A 20388-nucleotide genomic window follows, 5' to 3' on the forward strand; every position below is an offset into this window, starting at 1 on the left:
CATTGTTTCTTTCTGCTATGCATGGGGTCGCTATGAGTTGGTTCCGACTCGATGGCACCTGACAACAACAACAACAACCTAGACCAACACAAAGTTGTTCAAACAGAACCAGGGAATATCGAATTGTTTAAAACCAGGAAAGGTGTGTTTCAGGGTTGTATCCTTTACCACACTTATTCAGTCTGTACACTTAGCAAATAACAAAGGAAGTTAGATTATATGAAGAAGAACATGGTGTCACAATTGGAGGAAGACTTATTAGCAACCTTCAATACATCGATGACACAGCCTTGCTTGCTGGAAGTGAAGAGGATTTGTAATACTTACTGATGAAGATCAAAGACTGCAGCCTTTAGTATGGATTGATACAGTGGCAGCAATAACAGGCTCAAATATGACAATTATGAGTATGGCTCATTGGGCAGTGTTTTGTTCTGTTGTGCATAGGGTCTCTATGAGTCGGAACTGATTTTATGGCATCAAACAGCAACAACATCTGTTGACTATATTTACCTTCATAGGATCACTGTGAGACTGGACATTGAAGGAGTGCTTTGTATAGCAAGAGGAAGAAGTTCAGGGAGGACTTGAAATACCTCCTTTATTCTTATAGAGGTCATTTTAGGCATGAGCCAAACCTGAGGCAAAGTAAGGGGGAAGAGTAACTTGTATGTCTTACCCTGATGTTTTCTGCAATAATGCCAGGGTCATTACAGATGGACTCAATGAAAAATACCTATAAGAGAAACAGAAGAAAGAATGTCAGCCAGGAATTACGTTTGGTAGGAGGCAAACACAACTCCTCCCCTTCTCAAGTACTCTTGGGCATGTCTCAATTCTCAGGGGCATGTCTGGCAACATAATGTCTCAGGTTTCTGAGTTTTATAAGGCATATTAGCTCTAAATTGAATGGCGCCAGGTAGTTGTTTTGTGTTTCTAAATGGTTATTAGTCCTTATATTTGTTTCTTGTAGTGCTTCTTTCCTCTCCTTCCTCTCTCCCATTCCCTATGGTGTCAGACTGTCAGCAATTATCTTCCATTGTTTTGCTGTTTCTAATTGTGACTTGGAAATTCAGACAACCATATTAAAATGTCTGAACCTATAGTATTTGATTTGGTTACTCAGAGGCCTGCCTGTCTCTGGGATTTGTACTGGACAGTAAGCATTAGATTAAAGAATGGGAACATTATTGTACCTTGTAGCCATGCTCTTTAGCAAATTGCAGAATCAATGACCGCCGTTCTCTGGTAGTGTTGGTGGCATCAAAAACCTAGGGGCATGTGATGAGATTGACTTACTTTAAGTCTGGCACTGATGGAGCGTCTACTGTTTGTTCATTGCTGTGCTAAATGGGGGGCTTCAAGGAGGGGTATAATTTGAACAAGGTGTCAAAGGACAGAAGAATTTGGAATTGGTTTATGTCAATTTAATAAGCACTCATTTAGCCCATACATTTTGCTCAGACATGTACTCAGAGTAAGGGCCATTTATAAGTGAATTAACTGAGGAATAGAGAAAGACTAAATGCTTATGTAAATATCTAGAGCTCAAACATATATGTACTGCAGTCTGAAATTTTAGTACGGTTCCATTGCATTCTTGGTAGTAGAGCACAGTGTTTAATAAAAGTGTGGACTCTGGAGCTACATAACCTGGGTTCCAGCTCTGGACCTGCTTCTTAAATCCTGTACTACCTTCAGAAATGATTTAATCTTTCTGTGCGCCATTTTTCAGGCTATAAAATGGGAAATAATAAAACACCCATCTCAGTGTTGTTGTTAAGTGCCAGCGAGTCAGTTCTGACTCATAGCAACCCTGTGTAGAGTTTCCAAGGAGTAGCTGGTGGATTTGAACCACAGACCTTGTGGCTAGTAGTCCAGTAATTATCCTATAGCACCATACCAGGATTCCTATCTCAATGGAGAAGTGAAATTAAATTATTACACATAAACTTCTTAATGCATGGCACACAGTAAATGATCAATACACATCAACTTTTCTTTATCCCAGCAGAAACCAGAGGAGAAAATACAAATTTATTTACCGCAACATGGCCTTCTTCACAACTGAGATAGCAATGGACATCCTTCAGGGCTGACAAGGCACACTGCCTGAAAAGAACCAAGAAAGAAACAGAGACCTATCCTACTCCCAAACTCCACCCCATGATGGGTTCCTCCCTGTTTCATTTTGTTTTTTAAACTTTTTTTCTGAGCCTATCTCACATATGTCCCACATTAACTTAATCTTCTTTCAAACTCATACAGTGTGTCCTATTCCTGTACAGTATGTCCTATGTTCTAGGCACCATACCAAACAGGTGTTACACAATGAATAAGGTTCTTAAACACTCATGAAAAGTTGACTAGTATTAGAAGCCATAATATTAAGGGCTTTAACCCTTGGGTTAATGGAGCACAGGCTGAACTGACTTATGAATCAGAGTAAGTAGAAGGCATTTCTGGCATGGGGTATGGTGAAACATAGGCATGACAGTGGTAATGTGCTTAATGCATTAATTAAAACTCTCTTTGGCGATTACTCTTTGCTAGGATGAGCACATGGATCAATAAATGACACCTAGGCTCTGCTATGGAAGTGCTCAGAATCTTGTAGAGAGAAATCTTGAGGATGAATTAATGAGACTGGAGAGACTGGAGTGAGCCAGCCTTTAGCCAGAGACGTTTCTACTCTGTACTGTATAGAGTAGAAGACTGTTAAAGGTTTTTGATCAGGGGATGGGCATATTCAGAAACAAGTATTGGGCAGTATGGTAGAAGGACACCCCATGAGAGTCTAGAGGGTCTCTTCCCTGACCAAAATTGCTCTGCCCCACTACCCCAATATCTGAACAAAGACTTCCCTTAAGCAGGGGCAACTCCTAAAAGGCTGGATACTCACTTTCTGATTAATTGGGCCTCCATGTTGTCTGGGAGGAAGAATTCATAGTTCTTGTAGTTCACTGCTTCTCTTCGATATTGGCCTAAATTAAATACTGAAAGCAATGGGCCCTAGTGAAAAGGTTGGGAGGATCCCAGTGGGCCAAAAAATGTTCTTTATGAGACCTCAGAGGTGAAAAGAGGTACAATTATAGTTACATAATGTGCTCATAAGAATTCAAATTATGAGGATCATTTCTTCCTTGCAACCACATTGCAAATGAGGAAATTGCAGTTCAGAGTTTCACAATTCATAGTGGGGAGCTGAGACTCAAAGTCAGACTTGTTTGAGTCCAAAGCTACTTTATCATGAAGTCCAACACTTTTTTTCCACATATAAATGATATTTCTCACAAATAACATGTACATACATACAATGTTCATTGGAAATACCCTTGATGGATAGAATACATAAGAATCAAATTGACTACATCTGTGGAATGAGACAATGGAGAAGCTCTATATCATCAGCCAGAACAAGTCCAGAGGCCAGTTGAAGAATAGACCATTCATTGTCTTAGTTATCCAGTGCTGCTGTAATGGAAATATCACAAGTGGTATTAAAAAACAAGTTTATTCTGTCATAGTTTAGGATGTTAGAGGTCCAAATTCAGAGCACTGGCTCCTTGTCTCCTTTCAGCATTTGTAGAAGATTTCTCTAGTCTTGGCATCAATCTTTCCCTGGATCTAGGAGCTTCACAGTGTAGCAACCCATGTTCAAAGGGTGAACTCCACTCCAAGCTATGCTTTCTTGTCCCTCTTTCTCTTTTGAGAGTAAAAGATTTTGTTGGTCATATCCCTGGGTAACTCTCTTACATCGTGTTAGGGATGTGTTGTGTTGGGATTAAGAGTATTGCAGTCCATCCATAATTCTTTTATTGGTTTATCCCATCAGATCACAACATGGGGAAACATCATTTAACTGCCATATTACATAAATACATAATTGTCAAACCAATGAGAATTATGGCCCAGCAAAGCTGATTCATATTTTGGTGGTACAAAATTCTATACAGGACAACCATCAATTGCCTGTATGCAAGTTCAAGCTGAGTGTGAAAAAAATTAAAACAAGTTCAAGAGAGCCAATCACAACCTTTATAATATCCCACGTGAATTTTGATACCATCTCAAGAATGGATTTGACACATTAAACACTAATGACTAAAAACCAGATGAAATGTGGGATGACATCAAAAATATCATGCATGAAACAAAAGGTCACTAAAACACAGGAAAGAGAAAAGACCAAAATAGATATCAGAAGAGACTCTGAAACTTGCTCCTGAACATTAGAGTAGTTAAAATAAATGGAAGAAATTATGAAGTAAAACAGCTGACCAGAAGACAAAATAAAGTATTATAATGAAATGTACAAAGACCTCAAAGACTTAGAGCTAGAAAACCAAAAGGGAAGAACACACTCAGCACTTCAATCTGAAAGACCTCAAGCCTCCAGTTGCAATATTGAATAATTTTATGGGTAAATTTTGAATGATGCTGGAAGCAATTCACAAAATCACTGTACCAAAAAGAACTGATTAACATTCAAGAACCAATGATACTGAAGGAAAAAGTCCAAGCTGCACTGATGGAACTGACAAAAAACAAGACTCCAGGAATGGATGGAATGTTAATTGAAATGTGTTAAACAAAGAGATGCAACACTGGAAGTGCTCAGTCATCACTTGTCTATGCCAAGAAATTTGGCCAGCTGACTAGAAAAAAATCACATTTGTGTCCATTCCAAAGAAAGATGATACAACAGAATGCAGAAAATTATTGAATAATATCATTATCACACACAAGTAAAATTTCGCTCAAGATAATTAAAAATAAATTGCAGAAGTACAGCAGGGAACTGGCAGAAATTCTAACTGAATTCAGAAGAGGGTTGGAACAAGGGATATCATTGCTGATGTCAGATGGATATTGGCTGAAAGCAGAGAATACCAGAAAGGTGTTTCCCTGTTTTGCTGACTGTGCAAAGGGATTTGACTGTGTTAATCATAACAAGTTATAGATAACATTGTCAAGAATGATAATTTTCATACAGAATAACATAGAACGGAACAAAGGGATACGTCCTGGTTGAAAATCAGGAATTGTCTGTGTCAAGGTTATATCTTTTCACTATACCTGTTCAATCTGTATGCTGAGCAAATAATCTGAGACTGGACCATATGAAGAACATGGTATCAGGACTGGAGTAAGACTCATTAACAAACTTTGATATGCAGATTACACAATCTTGTTTACTGAAAGTGATGAGGACTTGCTGATGAAGATCAAATACAGTCTTCAGTATGGATTACATTTTAACATAAAGAAAACAACAATCTTCACAACTTTCCCAAAAAGCAACATCATGATAAATGGAGTAAAGATTGAAGTTATCAAGGACTTTGTTTTACTTGGAGTCACAATTAACACCCATAGAAGCAGCAGTGAAGAAATCAAACAATGTATTAGCAAAAAGGTGCCACCAAACCATCCAGCCTACCACACTCTCTACTCAACTGGGTTCAATAATTCATTGCAATGACCACAGAGAACTCTAATGCCATACTTCCAGTTATGGGGTTTATTAGGGAAGTTAACAGTTTACAATTCAGGGTTAGAAATGCTCAGGGAACAGTCTCAGTCAGGACAGCCTCTCCTCAGTCATGCTCACAGGCAATTCTCTCCCGCTGCCTAGTCAATGTTATAAAGCTCTTTTAGGGCTACTGATAAATAGCCAGCATCAGCCTTAAGGCACTCTGCTCTAGCTCAGTGGGTTAGCAAACCTAGCTCTCCCAAAGAGCCTGGAGGCACTCCACTCTGCAAGCAAGCCTCCTGCCCAAAATCACTTAGCTTTACTTGCTTCATGGGCTGGGAAGTCCAACACTGCATCTCATGCAGTCTCATCTCTTGGTTCTTCTGCTACTGCTCCTCTGCCACTCCTTTGGTGTCACAGCTTTCTGGTTGAGGGATTTCAATGTGCAGGGCATCAGGGTCCAAAAGACGTACTCCAATCCTGGCTCTTCTTCTTTAACGGTACTAAGAACCCCCATTCCACTTTCTGAGATGGCTCATTTTACACACATTAGAGTTCCAGGTTTTTACAATCACAGTTAACCCTGTTAACCACTCACAAATGAATCATATAATCCTATCAGAATCTTCTCCCACCTTCTCTTACCCAGGCCCATTAGGGTAAAAATGTTGTTTGGTGGGAGTTTACAAGGACCATCATTAGAAAAGGCATTAAATAATTCACTGCACCACAATACTGCATTTGGCAAATCTGCTGCAAAAGATCTGCTTGAAGTAAAGAAGTCTCTTTGTGGACTAAGGTGTGCCTGGCCCAACCATGATATTTTCAATCACCTCTTACGCATGTGAAACTTGGACAACGAATAAGGAAGATGAAAGAAAAATTGATGCACTTGAATTATGGTATTGGTGAATGGTATTGAATACACCATGGACTTTAAGAACAAACAAATCTGTCCTGGAAGAAGTACAGCCAGTGTGCTCCTTAGAAGAATGGATGTATATTTATAAGTAAGGCTTTTTGTCACTTTCTTTGGACATGACATCAGGAAAGACCAGTCCCTGGAGAGTAACATAATGCTTGGTAAAGTATAGGATTAGTAAAGTATAGGTTATGGCTTCAACAATGGGCTCAGACATAGTAATGATTGTGAACATGGCAACGGACCAGGCAGGGTTTCTTTCTGTTGTGCATGGGGTCACCATGAGTCAGGACTGACTTCATGGCACCTAACAACAACAACTTAACAGAAGCCCACTATCCCACAGACAATAATGAATTCTTTCCTTCTCTTTCCAGTCCCTAGAAATTCTATGTTTAACTTTTTGAGGAACTGTTAAAGTGTTTTCTACAGCAGTTGTAACATTTTATGGTCCCACCAGCAATGGATGAGTGTTCCAATTTCCCCACACCCTTGCCAGATCCTGTGGAGCTCCAGGGACATGGCAGTTAAAGCCCATGCTATTAACCAAAAGATTGGCGCCATGAACCCACCAGTCTTTCCAAGGGAGAAAGATATTGCAGTCTGTTTACATAAAAATCCTATTGGGGAGAAGCAGCAAGATGGTGACCTAGCCAGAAAGGCTTTGTGGACCCCTCTACAACAAAGATACAGATAATCACATGAAACAGATACAGATGATAGTCCTGGAACTCTGAGCTTCAGATGAAGGGATAGAGAAGTGAATTAAATGTTTACTAGGAGAAAGAGCTGAACAAACAAGACAAAATAAGGAGAGATTGATGATATGTGCCCGTGACCAGACAGACACAGCCATCTTGAGATTTTGTGAGTGGGTTTAGAGAAAAGAAAAGTTATCGACATTGCAGAAACATACATGTGGATCACAGAGAAATGGGTGATATTTTTTTCTTGCTCCCTTGGTGACCAGAGGCATGGTGGGCTCTCACCTGTGTATACCCCAGGGAAGCTCCTCTTCTCCTTGTAGTCAGAGCTGCATGGAGGAGAGCCCCATGACTGTGGGCCCATTAACAGAGGGGGAAGCTGTCTGCATTGACCCTGTTTGAATGGGCCATTCTCCAGATCTGCAAAGTTGGCCCTGGCCAGCCCTGGGTTAGCTCTCACTAGGAGACATGTGAGGGAGGAAAGAAAACAAACAAAAAACCACACACACAGAAAACAAACAGCTGCGGTGTGTTCATCTAGAACTTTCAGGGGGGCTTTGAAGGCAAGAGGGCAGTAGGTAGCACAAAGGCATACTGCTTCTTGGTAGACAGAAAAGGCCAATTTTTCTTTCTTTTCTTTTCTTCTTGTACCCCACATGACCCACATTGCCCTGGTGACTAGAGGTGTGGCTGGCCTCAATCCACACACACTCCCAGGGAAGTTCCTGTTCTATGGGCTGTTGAAATTGCATTTAGCTGTGTGGGGAGCTATAAGCACCAACCCCACACCTGTAATCAAGGATGGCCTATTTCAGACCTGCAAAGCTACTTCTGGTTAGTCCTGAACTGGCGGCATCTCTCACCTTTGTCTCCTCTCTGGGATAGAAATATCCTGATACCCCAGCTTCTTTGGGGTCCACACAAATGACTTTTGGATTGGATGCTCAAAAAAGACAACACCTAGTCGTACAGGAACTCCATCTAGATTGAGTGTTAGTTACCATCTCAGCCCTTACCCACCCACAACATGAGGTCTGTGACTGGCAGGAGACCCTATAATTCTTTCCTGTCTGGGTCTAGCACCTACCTTGTTGGTTCTCCACCCCTTCATTGTTTTTGTTTCTTATTCTTTCTCCCTCACCTTTGTCTCTCTTGCTTTCTTTCCATTCTATCTCCCCTTTCATTTTCTCATCTTTTTTTCAGCTTCGCTTTCCCAAACACTGCTGCTTCTTTGTTTCTTCTTTTTTAAAATTCCTCTTTATTTAATTTCTTCTTTATTACTACTCTCTGGTTTCTTTAACTTTTGCTCATTAATTTCCCTAATTGTGTTTAGGTCTTTTTCTTTATTTTTCTTATCTCTCTTTTATTATTTTATTTTCCTCTCCCTCTTTTCTGCCCTTCGTTTTTGTATTTTGTTAGCTGCTGCCTGCTTTTTTTCTTTTTATCCCCTTTACTGCTTCCTTTTTGCATGCCATTTGCTGGTACATTTGTTTTCCTTCTCTCTCATGTATCTATTTTCTCTTCTTGCCTCACCTGACAGGAAATAGCAACCACAAGCCATACAGCCCATCCAAAACCATACTCTCTACAACCCAACCTACTGGTCAAGAACCAATACCAGCCACTACACACTGGAACAACAACAACAACCAACATCAGCCAAATCCATCCTAAATTGAATTACACAATTAGCAGAGAATGGTGCACAAGCTCATCTCCTGATCACACCCAATAGAAGGCAGTTATTGAAACAAATACAACAACATCACAATGTCTCAAAAGCAATAGACAATTTATGTTCACACGAAGAAGCAAGACAGAAGCAGAGGTAGAAAACATATTCGAGGGGAAAAAAGGCATTGGAACTACCTGAAAAATAATTCAAGAGGATCATATTTAAGTACATCCAAAGAACTGACAGAAAGTTAGAGGAAAACAAGGAGGAATTCAGGAAAGCAATACAGGAGAAACCAAACAAAATAGATAAAAGATAAGAGACAATATAAACCTGAAAATAGAAAGCCACAAAATTAATATTGAGATTTCAGAAATGGACAATATATTGAAAGGGCAAAGGAGTAGATCTGAACCAATGGAAGTTCAAATAAGTGAGTGTGAAGATAAATCTTTCAATACAAGGAAGTTAGAAGAATGATCAGAGAAAAAAATCTGAAGAAAGCCTAGGATTCATGTCGGACAATATGAAGAGGAGTATCTTACAACAAATGCCTTGACTCTGGTAGCTTGGTAGTTATGAGTCAGGCTGATAATCTCATGGTTAGCAGTTCAAAACTACCAGCAGCTCTGTGAAAGAAAGATGAGGCTTTCTGCTTCCACAAAGATTTATAGCCTTGGAAACCCTCTACAGGGTTGCTATGGGTTGGAACTGACTATACGGCACTTAACCACCACCACCACATTATAGGTGACTGGAATTCCAGAACAGGAAGAGACAAAGTAAAGAAAAAATAGATGGAGAGCTATTGGAAAAAACTTTCACTAACAACATTGAAAGACAAGAAGACAGCCTTCCAAGAAGCTGAATGAACCCTAAACAGAATAGACTCCAAAAGAAAATCACCAAGACATATCACAATCAAACTCTCCAAAATCAAAGACAGGAACAGATTCCTGAAAACAACTCAAGAAAAATAAAAAATTACCTACAAATGAGAACCAATAAGATTAAGCTCTGGTTTCTCAGCAGAAACCATGCAAGCAAGAAGGCAGTGGAGAGACACACACTAAACTCTGAAAGAAAAACATTACCAACCAAGTATCATACACTCAGAAAAAATGTCCTTCAAATATAATGGAGAAATTAGAAAATTTCCAGATAAACAGAAATTAAAGGAAATTGTTAAAACCTGACCAACTTTACAAAAAATTCTAGAGTGAGTCCTTTGTACTGAAAACCAACAGCAAACAGTAACCAGAGATTAGCACACATGGCAACACCACCCAGAATTCAATTCAGATAGAAAGTATCCAAAGTAAAACAAACCTACAATACTGAAGATACGGAATCAGACATATCAATTTATAATCAAGACAACTACAAAGCAAAAAGAAGGAAAAATATAGTTACAGAATTCCACATGTTGAGTAATTCAAGTTTATTTCAAGATAAAACAGTCTGTTTTAAATTGGGGAAGAAATTAATAAATTACAGGGTTGTTGTTGTTGTTGTTAGGTGCCAACAAGTCAGTACTGACTCATAGCAACCCTATGCACAACAGAACGAAACACTACCCACCCCTGGGACAACTTCACATTTGTTGCCACGCTTGAACCCATTGATGCTGCCACTTTGCCAATCCATTTTCCTCTTTTGCTTTGACCCTCCACCTTACCAAATATGAGATCCTTCTCCAGCGACTGGTCCCTCCTGACAATATGTCCGAAGTATGAGAGATAAAGTTTGGCCATCCTGGCCTCCAAAGAGCACTCTGGCTGCACTTCTTCCAACACAGATCTATTTGTTTTTTTGGCAGCCCATGGTACTTTCAATATTCTCCTCCAATATCATAACTCAAATACATCAATTCTTCTGTGATCTTCCTTATTCACTGTCCAACTTTCACATGCATATGAGGTTATTGAAAATATTGTGGCTTGGGTCAGGTGCACCATAGTCCTCAAGCTGACATCTTTGCTCTTTAACACTTTAAAAAGGTCTTGTGCAGCAGATTTGCCTAACGCAGTACGTTGTTTGATTTCTTGGTTGCTGCTTCCATGAGTGTTGATGGTTGATTCAAGAAGAATGAAGTCCTTGACAACATCAATCTTTTCTCCATTGATAAGAATGTTGTTTATTGGTCCAGTGGTGAGGATTTTTGTTTTCTTTACATTGAGATGCAATCCATACTGAAGGCTGTGGTTTTTGACCTTCATCAGTATTTTAAGTCCTTTTCACTTTCAGCAAGCAAGTTTGTATCATCTGCATATTGCAGGTTGTTAATGAGTCTTCCTCCAATCCTGATGCCATGGTTTTCTTCATAGAACCCAGCTTCTCGGATTATTTGCTCAGCATACAGGTTGAATAAGTACGGTGAAAGAATACAACCCTGTCACACACCTTTCTTAATCTTAAACTACTCAGCATTCCCATGTTCTTTTTAAACAACTGCCTCTTGGGTCCATGTACAGGTTCCTCAAGAGCACACTTAAGCATTCCAGAATACTCATACTTTGCAAGTTGTCCAATGCTTGAACAACTTTTGCCTAGTCAATAAAGCACAGGTAAACATCTTTCTGGTATTCTTTGCTTTTAGCCAAGATACATCAGACATCAGCAATGATATCCCTCATTCCACATCCTCTTCTGAATCCAGCTTGAAACTCTGGAAGTTCTCTGTCAATGTATGCTTGCAGCCGTTTCTGTATTACTTTTAATAAAAATTTACTTACATGGAATATCAATACACCTTCACATCAAATCAAGAAAATAGAAAACAATGACGTTTTATTAAATATTAAAACAAAAGCAGCAAAGAAATTGACAAGAATATTCACAAACAAAATGAACTCAGCACAGAAAAATATGTGGAGCAAAGAAAACAGCAGTACTAACACACACAAAAAAACATATAGCAAAATGACTGCAAAAAATTCATACCATTAGATAATTACACTAAATGTCAATGGATTAAATGTACCGGTCAAGAGTAGCAGAATGGATAAGAGTCCTTCTTACACAAACTGACAAAAATAGATTAAAATCAAAGCATGGACAAACTATCAATGTAAGGGGAATAAAAAAACAAGCAGGATCAGCAATATTAACTTCTTATAAAATAGCTTTACTGGTGAATTCTACCAAACATTCAGAGAGCAGTTGACACCAAATTTACTCAAACTATTTGAACACATAGAAAAGAATGGAAAACTCCAGAATGAATTTTATGAAGTGAGCATAAACCTTGTACCAAATCAGGCAAGGACATCTCTAAAAAAGAAAACTACACACATAGATGCAAAAATTCTCAACAAATGCTAGCCAATAGAATTCAACAACATATCAAAAACATAATACATCATGACCAATTGAGATACATACCAGGCATGCAAGGAAAGATCAATATTAGAAAAATAATCAATGTAATGCACCATTTGGAGTCCTGGTGTGGGGCTGTGGAATAAAGCACTGGACCACAAGGTTGGTTTGAACCAAAAGATTGACAGCTCAAACTTACCAGCTGCTCCTTAGAAACCCAAAGAAGGGTCATTATGAGTCGGAACCAACTCCATGGCACTTAATAACAACAACAATGCACCAATTTCAGTAAACAAATGGAAAAGAACCACATGATCATATTGATTGATGCAGAAAAGACTTTTGATATAATCCAACATCCATTCCTGATAAAAACACTAAACAAAGTAGGAATTAAAAGGAAATTGCTCATCATAATTAAGAGTATATATACAAATCCAATAGCCAACAATGGAGAGACACTGAAAGCATCCTCTTTGCTAACAGGAAGCACACAAGGATGCCGTTTACCACCACTCCTATTCAGTGTTGTGTTGGAAGTCTTAGCCAGAAAGGGAAATTAAAGACTTCCAAATTGGCAAAAAAGTTAAACTCTATATGCAGATGATATGATCCTATACATAGAAAAATCTAAACATTCAGCAAGAAAATTATTGGAACTCATTGAAAGATTCAGCAAAGTGGCAAGGTATAAGATCAATATATAAAAATCAGTTGGATTTCTATACACTAATGAAGACAGCTCTGAAAAGGAAATTAGGAAAACAATACCATTTAGAATAGCCACACAAAAGATGAAATACTGAGAAATAAACGTGAGCATGAGTCAAAATTATTTGCACTTTGGCTGTAGAATTTACTTTAGTTAACTTTTAGAGAAGGCAAGTACATCATTTTTTGACAAAATCTCCTTGCTTTTCAATACATTTGTCCATCTGTCAATGAGCTTTTGTATTCCCCTATTAAAAACTGTTTTAGAATGAGCTTCACGCCACTAATGCACTGCTGTCTTCACTTCTTCATCAGAGGTGAATCTTCTTCCTTGAAGGGCTGCTTTCAGGGGACCAAACAGGTGAAAGAACAATGAAGCAAGATCAGGACTATAGGGAGGATGCTTTAACACCTAAAAAGGAAGTTTTTGCAGAGTGTCAACAGTGTGGGTAGAGGTGTGAGGCCCAGCATTGTCATACAAGATCACAATGCCCTTGGATAACAGTCATCTGCATTTAATCCAAAGTTTATGCTTCAGCTTTTTCACTGTAAGGAGCACTGTTGAGTGCTGAATGTTTTTTTCTGATAGTGTTCCAATAATAGCTCTTGAGAATCTCAGAAAACTAAGCATTGAATTTCCAGCCGCTGGTTGACTTTTGAACTTTTTCTTGGTTGGCAATTGAGGACGTTTCCATTCCATACTCTGTCGTTTACTCTGAGGCTCATAGTGATGAATCTATATCTTGTCACCAGTGACGATTTTTTAAAATAACTTTTTACCTTCCTTCGAGTATTGGTCCAAATTTTGTTTGCAGATGTCCAGATGCTTCTGTTTATGATCTTTTGTGAGTTGTTTTGGTACTCATCTCACACAAACGTTTTGAAACTCAAGTCTATCATGGATTATTTCATTGTCAGAGCCATGGCTGATTTGTAAATGATTTGCCATATAATCCACTGTCACTCATCTATTTGACAGAATCATTTCACATCATGTTCAATGTTGTCATCAGTTGTGGACATAGACAGGTGTTTTGTTTTTGTTTCCTTTTATGTAGGGTTTAACTTTAATTTTAGTGGACATTTTGCCACAAAACACAGAACAGTGAACATTGCAGTGGTTCATGTTAAAAAATGTCAAACAAAACCCTTCAGTCCCACATCAGTTATTTCACATTAAGAGCACACTCTGAACCACAACCACCACAACACTGGAAACAGCATCTTTCCAAGCCCACTGTGGCAGAGAATGACAGGTGTTTTAATATAACTGGGGTGTGGATAATTTTTTATTCACCCTCGTATAACCATAGAAACAAAAGAACTTTACAAAGAAAACTACAAAATACTACTATAAGAAATGAAAAGAGATTTTTTAAAATGGAAGAATATACCATGTTCAAGGATAGGAAGACTTAACAGTGTGAAAATGTCAACACTACCCAAAGCAATTTATAGATATAACTCAAACCCAATCCAGATTCCTATATCACTCTTTAAAGAGATGGAAATAATGATCACTAACTTTATATGGAAAGGAAAAAGATCTCTCATAAGCAAAGCACTGCTTAAGAACAAATTTGGAAGTCTCTTACTCCCTGATATCAAAATTTATTACACAGATAAAGTGATCAAAACAGCCCAGCACCTGTACAACAAAAGATACATAGATTATTGGAACAGAACTGAGAACCCAGAAGTAATTCCATCCACAGTCAGCTGATCTTTGACAAAGGAACAAAACACATTAAACGGGGAAGAGATAGTCCCTTCAATAAATGGTGCTGGCAAAACTAGAAACTGATTTGCAGAAGTATGAAACAAGACCCATATGTCACACCATATAAAAAACAAATTCAATGTGAATTAAAAACCTAAATGTAAAGCCTAGAACTATAAAGATCATCAATGAAAAAACAGTGACAAACTTGATGGTGGTGGTGTGCCAGACAATTAGTTCTGACTCATAGTGGCCTTGCATAGGATTTCTGAGGCTGTAAATCTTTATGGGAACAGAAAGCCACCTCACCTTTCTCTTGAAGAATGGCTGGTAGTTTTAAATTGCTGACCTTGAGGTTAGTAGTCCAACTTGTAACCACTATGCTACCAGAGCTCCTTAGAGACAAACTTAGGGACTCTAATACATGGCAGAAATACACTATTAAACATTACTAAAAACACACAAACAGCAGAAGACAAAATACATGACTGGGACTTCCTAAAAATTAGACACCTGTGTGAAGTAAAAGATTTCACCAAAAGAGTAAAAAGGGAGCCAACAGACTGGAAAAAAATTATAAAAAAACTACAACTCTACAAGAAAAAGGCAAACAACCCAATTTGAAACTGGGCAGAGGACATGAACCGATATTTCACCAAAGAAAACATTCAAGCAGCCAACAAACATATGAAGAAATGTTCACAATCATTCACCATTTTTGTTGTTGTTAAGTTTCATTGAGTCAGTTCCTGTGTAGCCATTAGACAGATGAAAATGAAAACAATAATAAGATACCATCTCACACCAGTAACAATAGCAAAGTTAAAAAAAATAGAAAAAAAACAAATGCTGGCGAGGTTGTAGAGAGACTGGGACCGACCAACATTTCTGGTGGGACTGTAAAATGGTTCAACCACTGTGGATAACTACACTATCAACCAACTTAACCTCATAGAGAGATATATAGAACACTAAACCCAACTACAGCACAATATACATTCTTTTCTACTACACATGGAACACTCTCCAGAATAGATCAAACATTAGGTTGCAAAGCAAGCCTCAATAAATGTAAAATCATCAAATACTACAAGACATCTTCCCACATCACAATATAAAATTAGAAATAAAAAATAGGAAGATCAAGAAACAAGTCAAATACATGGAAATTGCTTTAAAGCTACTGGGTAATATAACAACAACAACAAAAATAAAATAAAATAAAAAATTCCTTGAATCAAACAAGAAGGAAAAGACAAAATATCTTTGGGAAACAGAAAAAGCCATTTCAGAGGGTAATTTATACCAATAAACACATACATCCAAAAAGAAGAACTAAAACAAATAAAACACTTTAATCCAACATCTTGAACAATTACAAAAATAAAACAAAAAACAGCAAAGTAAGTCTACTGTCACCTGAAGAAAAGAAACTGTTAAGAACAGCATAAATAAAAGAAACAGAAAAATAATAGAAAGAATCAACAATATAAGAAGTTGTTTCTTTGAAAGGATTAATAACATCAACAAACCACTGGCAACTCTAAGAAAAGAAAAGGAGAAGATATAAAACACACAACTATGAGTGTGTGTTGTGATGTGAGTGACATCACAACAGAATCAAAAGATACAGAAAGAAGCTAACAGAATCTTATGTACTATGAAGACTTGTAAGCCAATGTATTTTAAAATATACAAGAAATGGACAACTGTCTAGAAGAACAGAACCTAACTAAAGTAACACCAATTGAAGTAGAAAACGTGAACAGACCTATAGAAAAAGAAGAAAATGATCAGGTTGTTAAAACCTCACAACAAAAAAAGTCCAGGATTTTGAACTTTAGCCCGCCACTGCATGTAGTGACTGCCCTGACCCCTGTAGCCACGGTAGAGCTTTGAGGGCGGGGCGGGAGCCAACCCATATGAGAAGGTAGTAAAGTGGAATCTCATGAGGACAAAGTCCCAGGAGACAGAGAAAAAAAAAAGAAAGGGAAGAGGAGGAGGGTTCTCTGCCCTAGCGTGAAATTTCAACGTGGGTGGTAGGAAGGAAAAGCAGTTTAACCAGGGCACAGAGAGAAGCAGAAATACGGCCACATCATCAAACGCAGACTCCACCCGCCCAAGCGGCCTCCGCCCCGCCAGGTCAAGAGGCCACTCCCCCACCGCACTGCCTCCTTGAAGTGCTCCCCCACCACGCTCCCCCCTCGAACCTCTCGCCCCACTGGCCCCGCCACCAATGCACCACTGGCACAAACCTAGTCCCCACAACACTCCATGTGCGGGCTCTGCCCCCCGACGCACACGACCACCAACGCGCTGGTCCCCGAGGCACCACACATGCCTGTGCACCAGCTCCCAGCACACTGTGCGTGCTGGCCCTGCCTCGGGATGCACTATGCACTGGCCCCACCCCCGACTCTCTGTGCGCGCTCTCCCGCCGCGGCCTCCACATAGACAAGACCTAACCACACATGATACATAATACAGACAACAAGAGATGCCTATCTCTTAATCATATCAATAATAATTATAACAAAATAAGAATAATCATGCCCAATAAGAAACAATTAACATTATCAAAACACGTCCAAAAGCAGAAGAGGGCAGCAGAAACAAATGAGCTGGAGACAGACAAAGATATTATAGAGGAGGAAGAGCGGGTTCTGGATTTGCCTGAGAAGGAATTCAGAAGAATGATATGGAAACAAATTCAAATACTTTGAAAAGGGGTCAAGGAAAACAAGGAAGAAGTAAGGAAAATACTGCAGGAACAATCTAATAGGATTGACACAGCATTGGAAACAATGCAAAACCTGCAAAAAGATGTCCAGGCGATCAATAATAAGATATCAGAAATAGACAATAGCCTGAAAGGGGAAAGGAGCAGACTGGAAGAGATAGAAGCCAGAACTAGTGAACTGGAAGACAAATCTTGCAGTACGGCCAAGATAGAACAGCAAACAGCTAAAAGGATAAAACAATTTGAAGACAATCTAAGATATATGCTGGATAACATGAACAGGAATAATGTAAGAATTATTGGCATTCTAGAACAAGAAAAATCAAGGAAATCCACAGAGGAGATAGTGGAGGAGCTTCAGGAAGAAAACTTCCCTAACATCTTGAAAGATAAAAAAATAGTCATTCAAAAAGCCCAACTTACCCCAGGAAGGATAAACCCCAAAAGAAAATATCCAAGACATATAATAATCAAGCTCTTCAAAACCAAAGACAAGGAAAAAATATTAAGAGCAGCCAGGGAGAAAAGAAATATAACTTAAAAAGGCAAACAAATTAGATTAAGTGCTGACTATTCAGAACAAACCATGCAGGCAAAAAGGCAATGAGGAGACATATACAAAACCCTGCAAGAAAAAAACTGTTAACCAAGCATCATCTATCCAGCAAAACTATCAATCAAATACGATGACACGATCAAAACATTCCAGGATAAACAGAATCTGAGGGAATTCATCAAAACCAACCCAGCACTTCAAAATATCCTAAAGGGAGTTTTGGGGATGGAAAAACAACAAGAACAGACAACAAACAGAGAATGACTGGTATGGAAACACCACCTGGAACACAGTCAACAGAAAGCAGAGTCCAGAATGGAATGAGACTACAACAAACTCAAGAGAACCCAGAGATCAACTGAAGGACACAAACATATCAATATCAAAGAAGGGACAAACACAGCAATAGAAGCCCAGGTGGTGGAGATGCCAGGTAAATTACAGGTTGCAATGGAATATCCGAAATGCAGAGAAAAACTAGTAGACTACAAGGTAACCCCAAAGAAAGTTAACACCTCACAACAGATCATGAACACAAATTCCCAAACAGAACAACCAAACAAAGAAGCTAGGAAGAAACTGACCAGAATCAACTCAAAAAACACAAACCCAATACAAGAAGGTAAGCAGAACCAAAGAATGAACAACACCACCAAAAAAGTAACACAATGACAGTAATCAACTCATACTTATTAATAATTACATTGAATGTCAATGGATTGAATGCACCAGTGAAGAGACAAAGAGTGGCAAAATGGATAAAAAAAAAACAAGATCCATCAATATGCTGCCTACAAGAGACACACCTTACACAGAAAGACAAAAACAGACTAAGAGTCAAAGGATGGAAAAAGATTTACCAAGCCAACAACAGTTCTAAACAAGCAGGAGTCGCAATACTAATCTCCGACAAAGTATACTTTAAGATAAAAACCACCATAAGAGAAAAAGAAGGACACTATCTCATGATCAAAGCATCAGTTGAACAAGAAAACATAACCATAATAAATATATACGCTCTCAATGAAAGAGCACCAAGATACGTGAAGCAAACCTTAATGGAATTGAAGAAAGAAATGGATAAATCCACAATTATAGTAGGAGATTTCAACATACCACTCTCAAAAAGGGATAGAACAACCAGAAAGAAACTCAACAATGCCACAGAGGAACTTAACAACACAATCAACTAATTTGGGCTCATAGATATATACAGAGCATGCTACCCAACAACATCACAATACACATTCTTCTCCAATGCGCATAGAACATTCTCCAGAATTGACCATGTGTTAGGCCAAAAAGCAAGCCTCCATAAATTCACAACCATCAAAATTCTACAGAGCATCTTCTCAGACCACAACGCTATAAAACTAGAAATCAACAATAAGAAGACCAAAACAATAAGGTCAAATACATGGAAACTGAACAACACTCTGCTGAAAAGTGACTGGGTAAAAGAAGAAATTAAACGTGAAATCACAAAGTTTCTAGAAACGAATGAGAATGAAAACACAACATACCAAAATCTTTGGGACACGGCGAAAGCAGTCCTGAGAGGTCAATTTATTGCGATAAATGCACACATCCAAAAAGAGGAAAGACCCCAAATCAACACATTAACACAGCACCTTCAACTACTAGAAGCAGACCAACAGAGGGAACCTACAGTCACCAAAAGAAAGGAAATAATAAAGATAAGGGCAGAAATAAATGAGATAGAAAACCAAAAACCATAGAAAGTATCAACAAGACAAGAAGCTGGTTCTTTGAAAGGATTAATAAAATTGACAAACCATCGGCAAAACTAACTAAAGAAAAGAAGGAGAAGACACAAATCAATCGCATTAGAAATCACATAGGTGAAGTCACAACAGAACCAAACAAAATAAAAAAGATAATAACAGAATACTACAAAGAGCTGTATTCCAACAAATTCAACAATATGGATGACATGGATACATTTCTAGAAAAACACGACCTACCTAAACTTAACCAGACTGAAGTAGAAAATCTGAACAAACCCATAACAAAAGAAGAAACTGACCAGATCATCAAGAAACTCCCAACCAACAAAAGCCCAGGCCCAGATGGCTTTACGGCAGAGTTCTACCAAACATTCAGAGAAGAACTGTCACCAATTCTACTCAAATTATTCCAGAACATAGAAGAGGATGGAAAACTCCCTAATACTCTCTATGAAGCAAGCATAACTCTCATACCAAAACCAGAGAAGGATGTCACTAAGAAGGAAAACTATAGACCAATATCCCTTATGAACATAGATGCAAAAATTCTCAACAAAATCCTAGCCAACAAAATCCAACAGCACATCAAAAAAAGAATAATAATAATACATCATGAACAAGTCAGTTTCATAAAAGGGATGCAAGGATGGTCCAACATCAGGAAAACTATCAGCATGATCCATCATATAAATAAGAGAAAGGAAAAGAACCACATGATCATATCGATTGAAGCAGAAAAGGCATTTGACAAAATCCAACATCCATTCCTGATAAAAACACTCAACAAAGTAGGAATTGAAGGGAAATTCCTCAAC

The 20388-nt window shown here is 38.4% G+C and overlaps 1 protein-coding gene across 3 annotated transcripts in view; it reads right to left on the bottom strand.

The window, feature by feature from the left end:
- Positions 1-20388, bottom strand: part of PFKFB1 (6-phosphofructo-2-kinase/fructose-2,6-biphosphatase 1) — a 122053-nt gene that overhangs the window by 51966 nt on the left and 49699 nt on the right. Inside the window, exons 1-5 of one of the 3 annotated variants that reach the window (XM_006875261.1) lie at positions 8582-8609; positions 2903-2996; positions 2046-2112; positions 1197-1271; positions 680-736 (exon numbers count right to left, since the gene is read on the bottom strand). In XM_006875261.1, the coding sequence (XP_006875323.1) occupies positions 680-736; positions 1197-1271; positions 2046-2112; positions 2903-2996; positions 8582-8609 (321 nt within the window). Of the gene's footprint in view, positions 1-679; positions 737-1196; positions 1272-2045; positions 2113-2902; positions 2997-8581; positions 8610-20388 lie in introns of those variants that run through there. The other 2 variants (XM_006875259.1, XM_006875260.1) reach the window with 2 other exon arrangements.

The sequence above is a fragment of the Chrysochloris asiatica genome, unplaced genomic scaffold (genome assembly GCF_000296735.1).
Source record: "Chrysochloris asiatica unplaced genomic scaffold, ChrAsi1.0 scaffold00315, whole genome shotgun sequence".
Taxonomy (NCBI): domain Eukaryota; kingdom Metazoa; phylum Chordata; class Mammalia; order Afrosoricida; family Chrysochloridae; genus Chrysochloris; species Chrysochloris asiatica.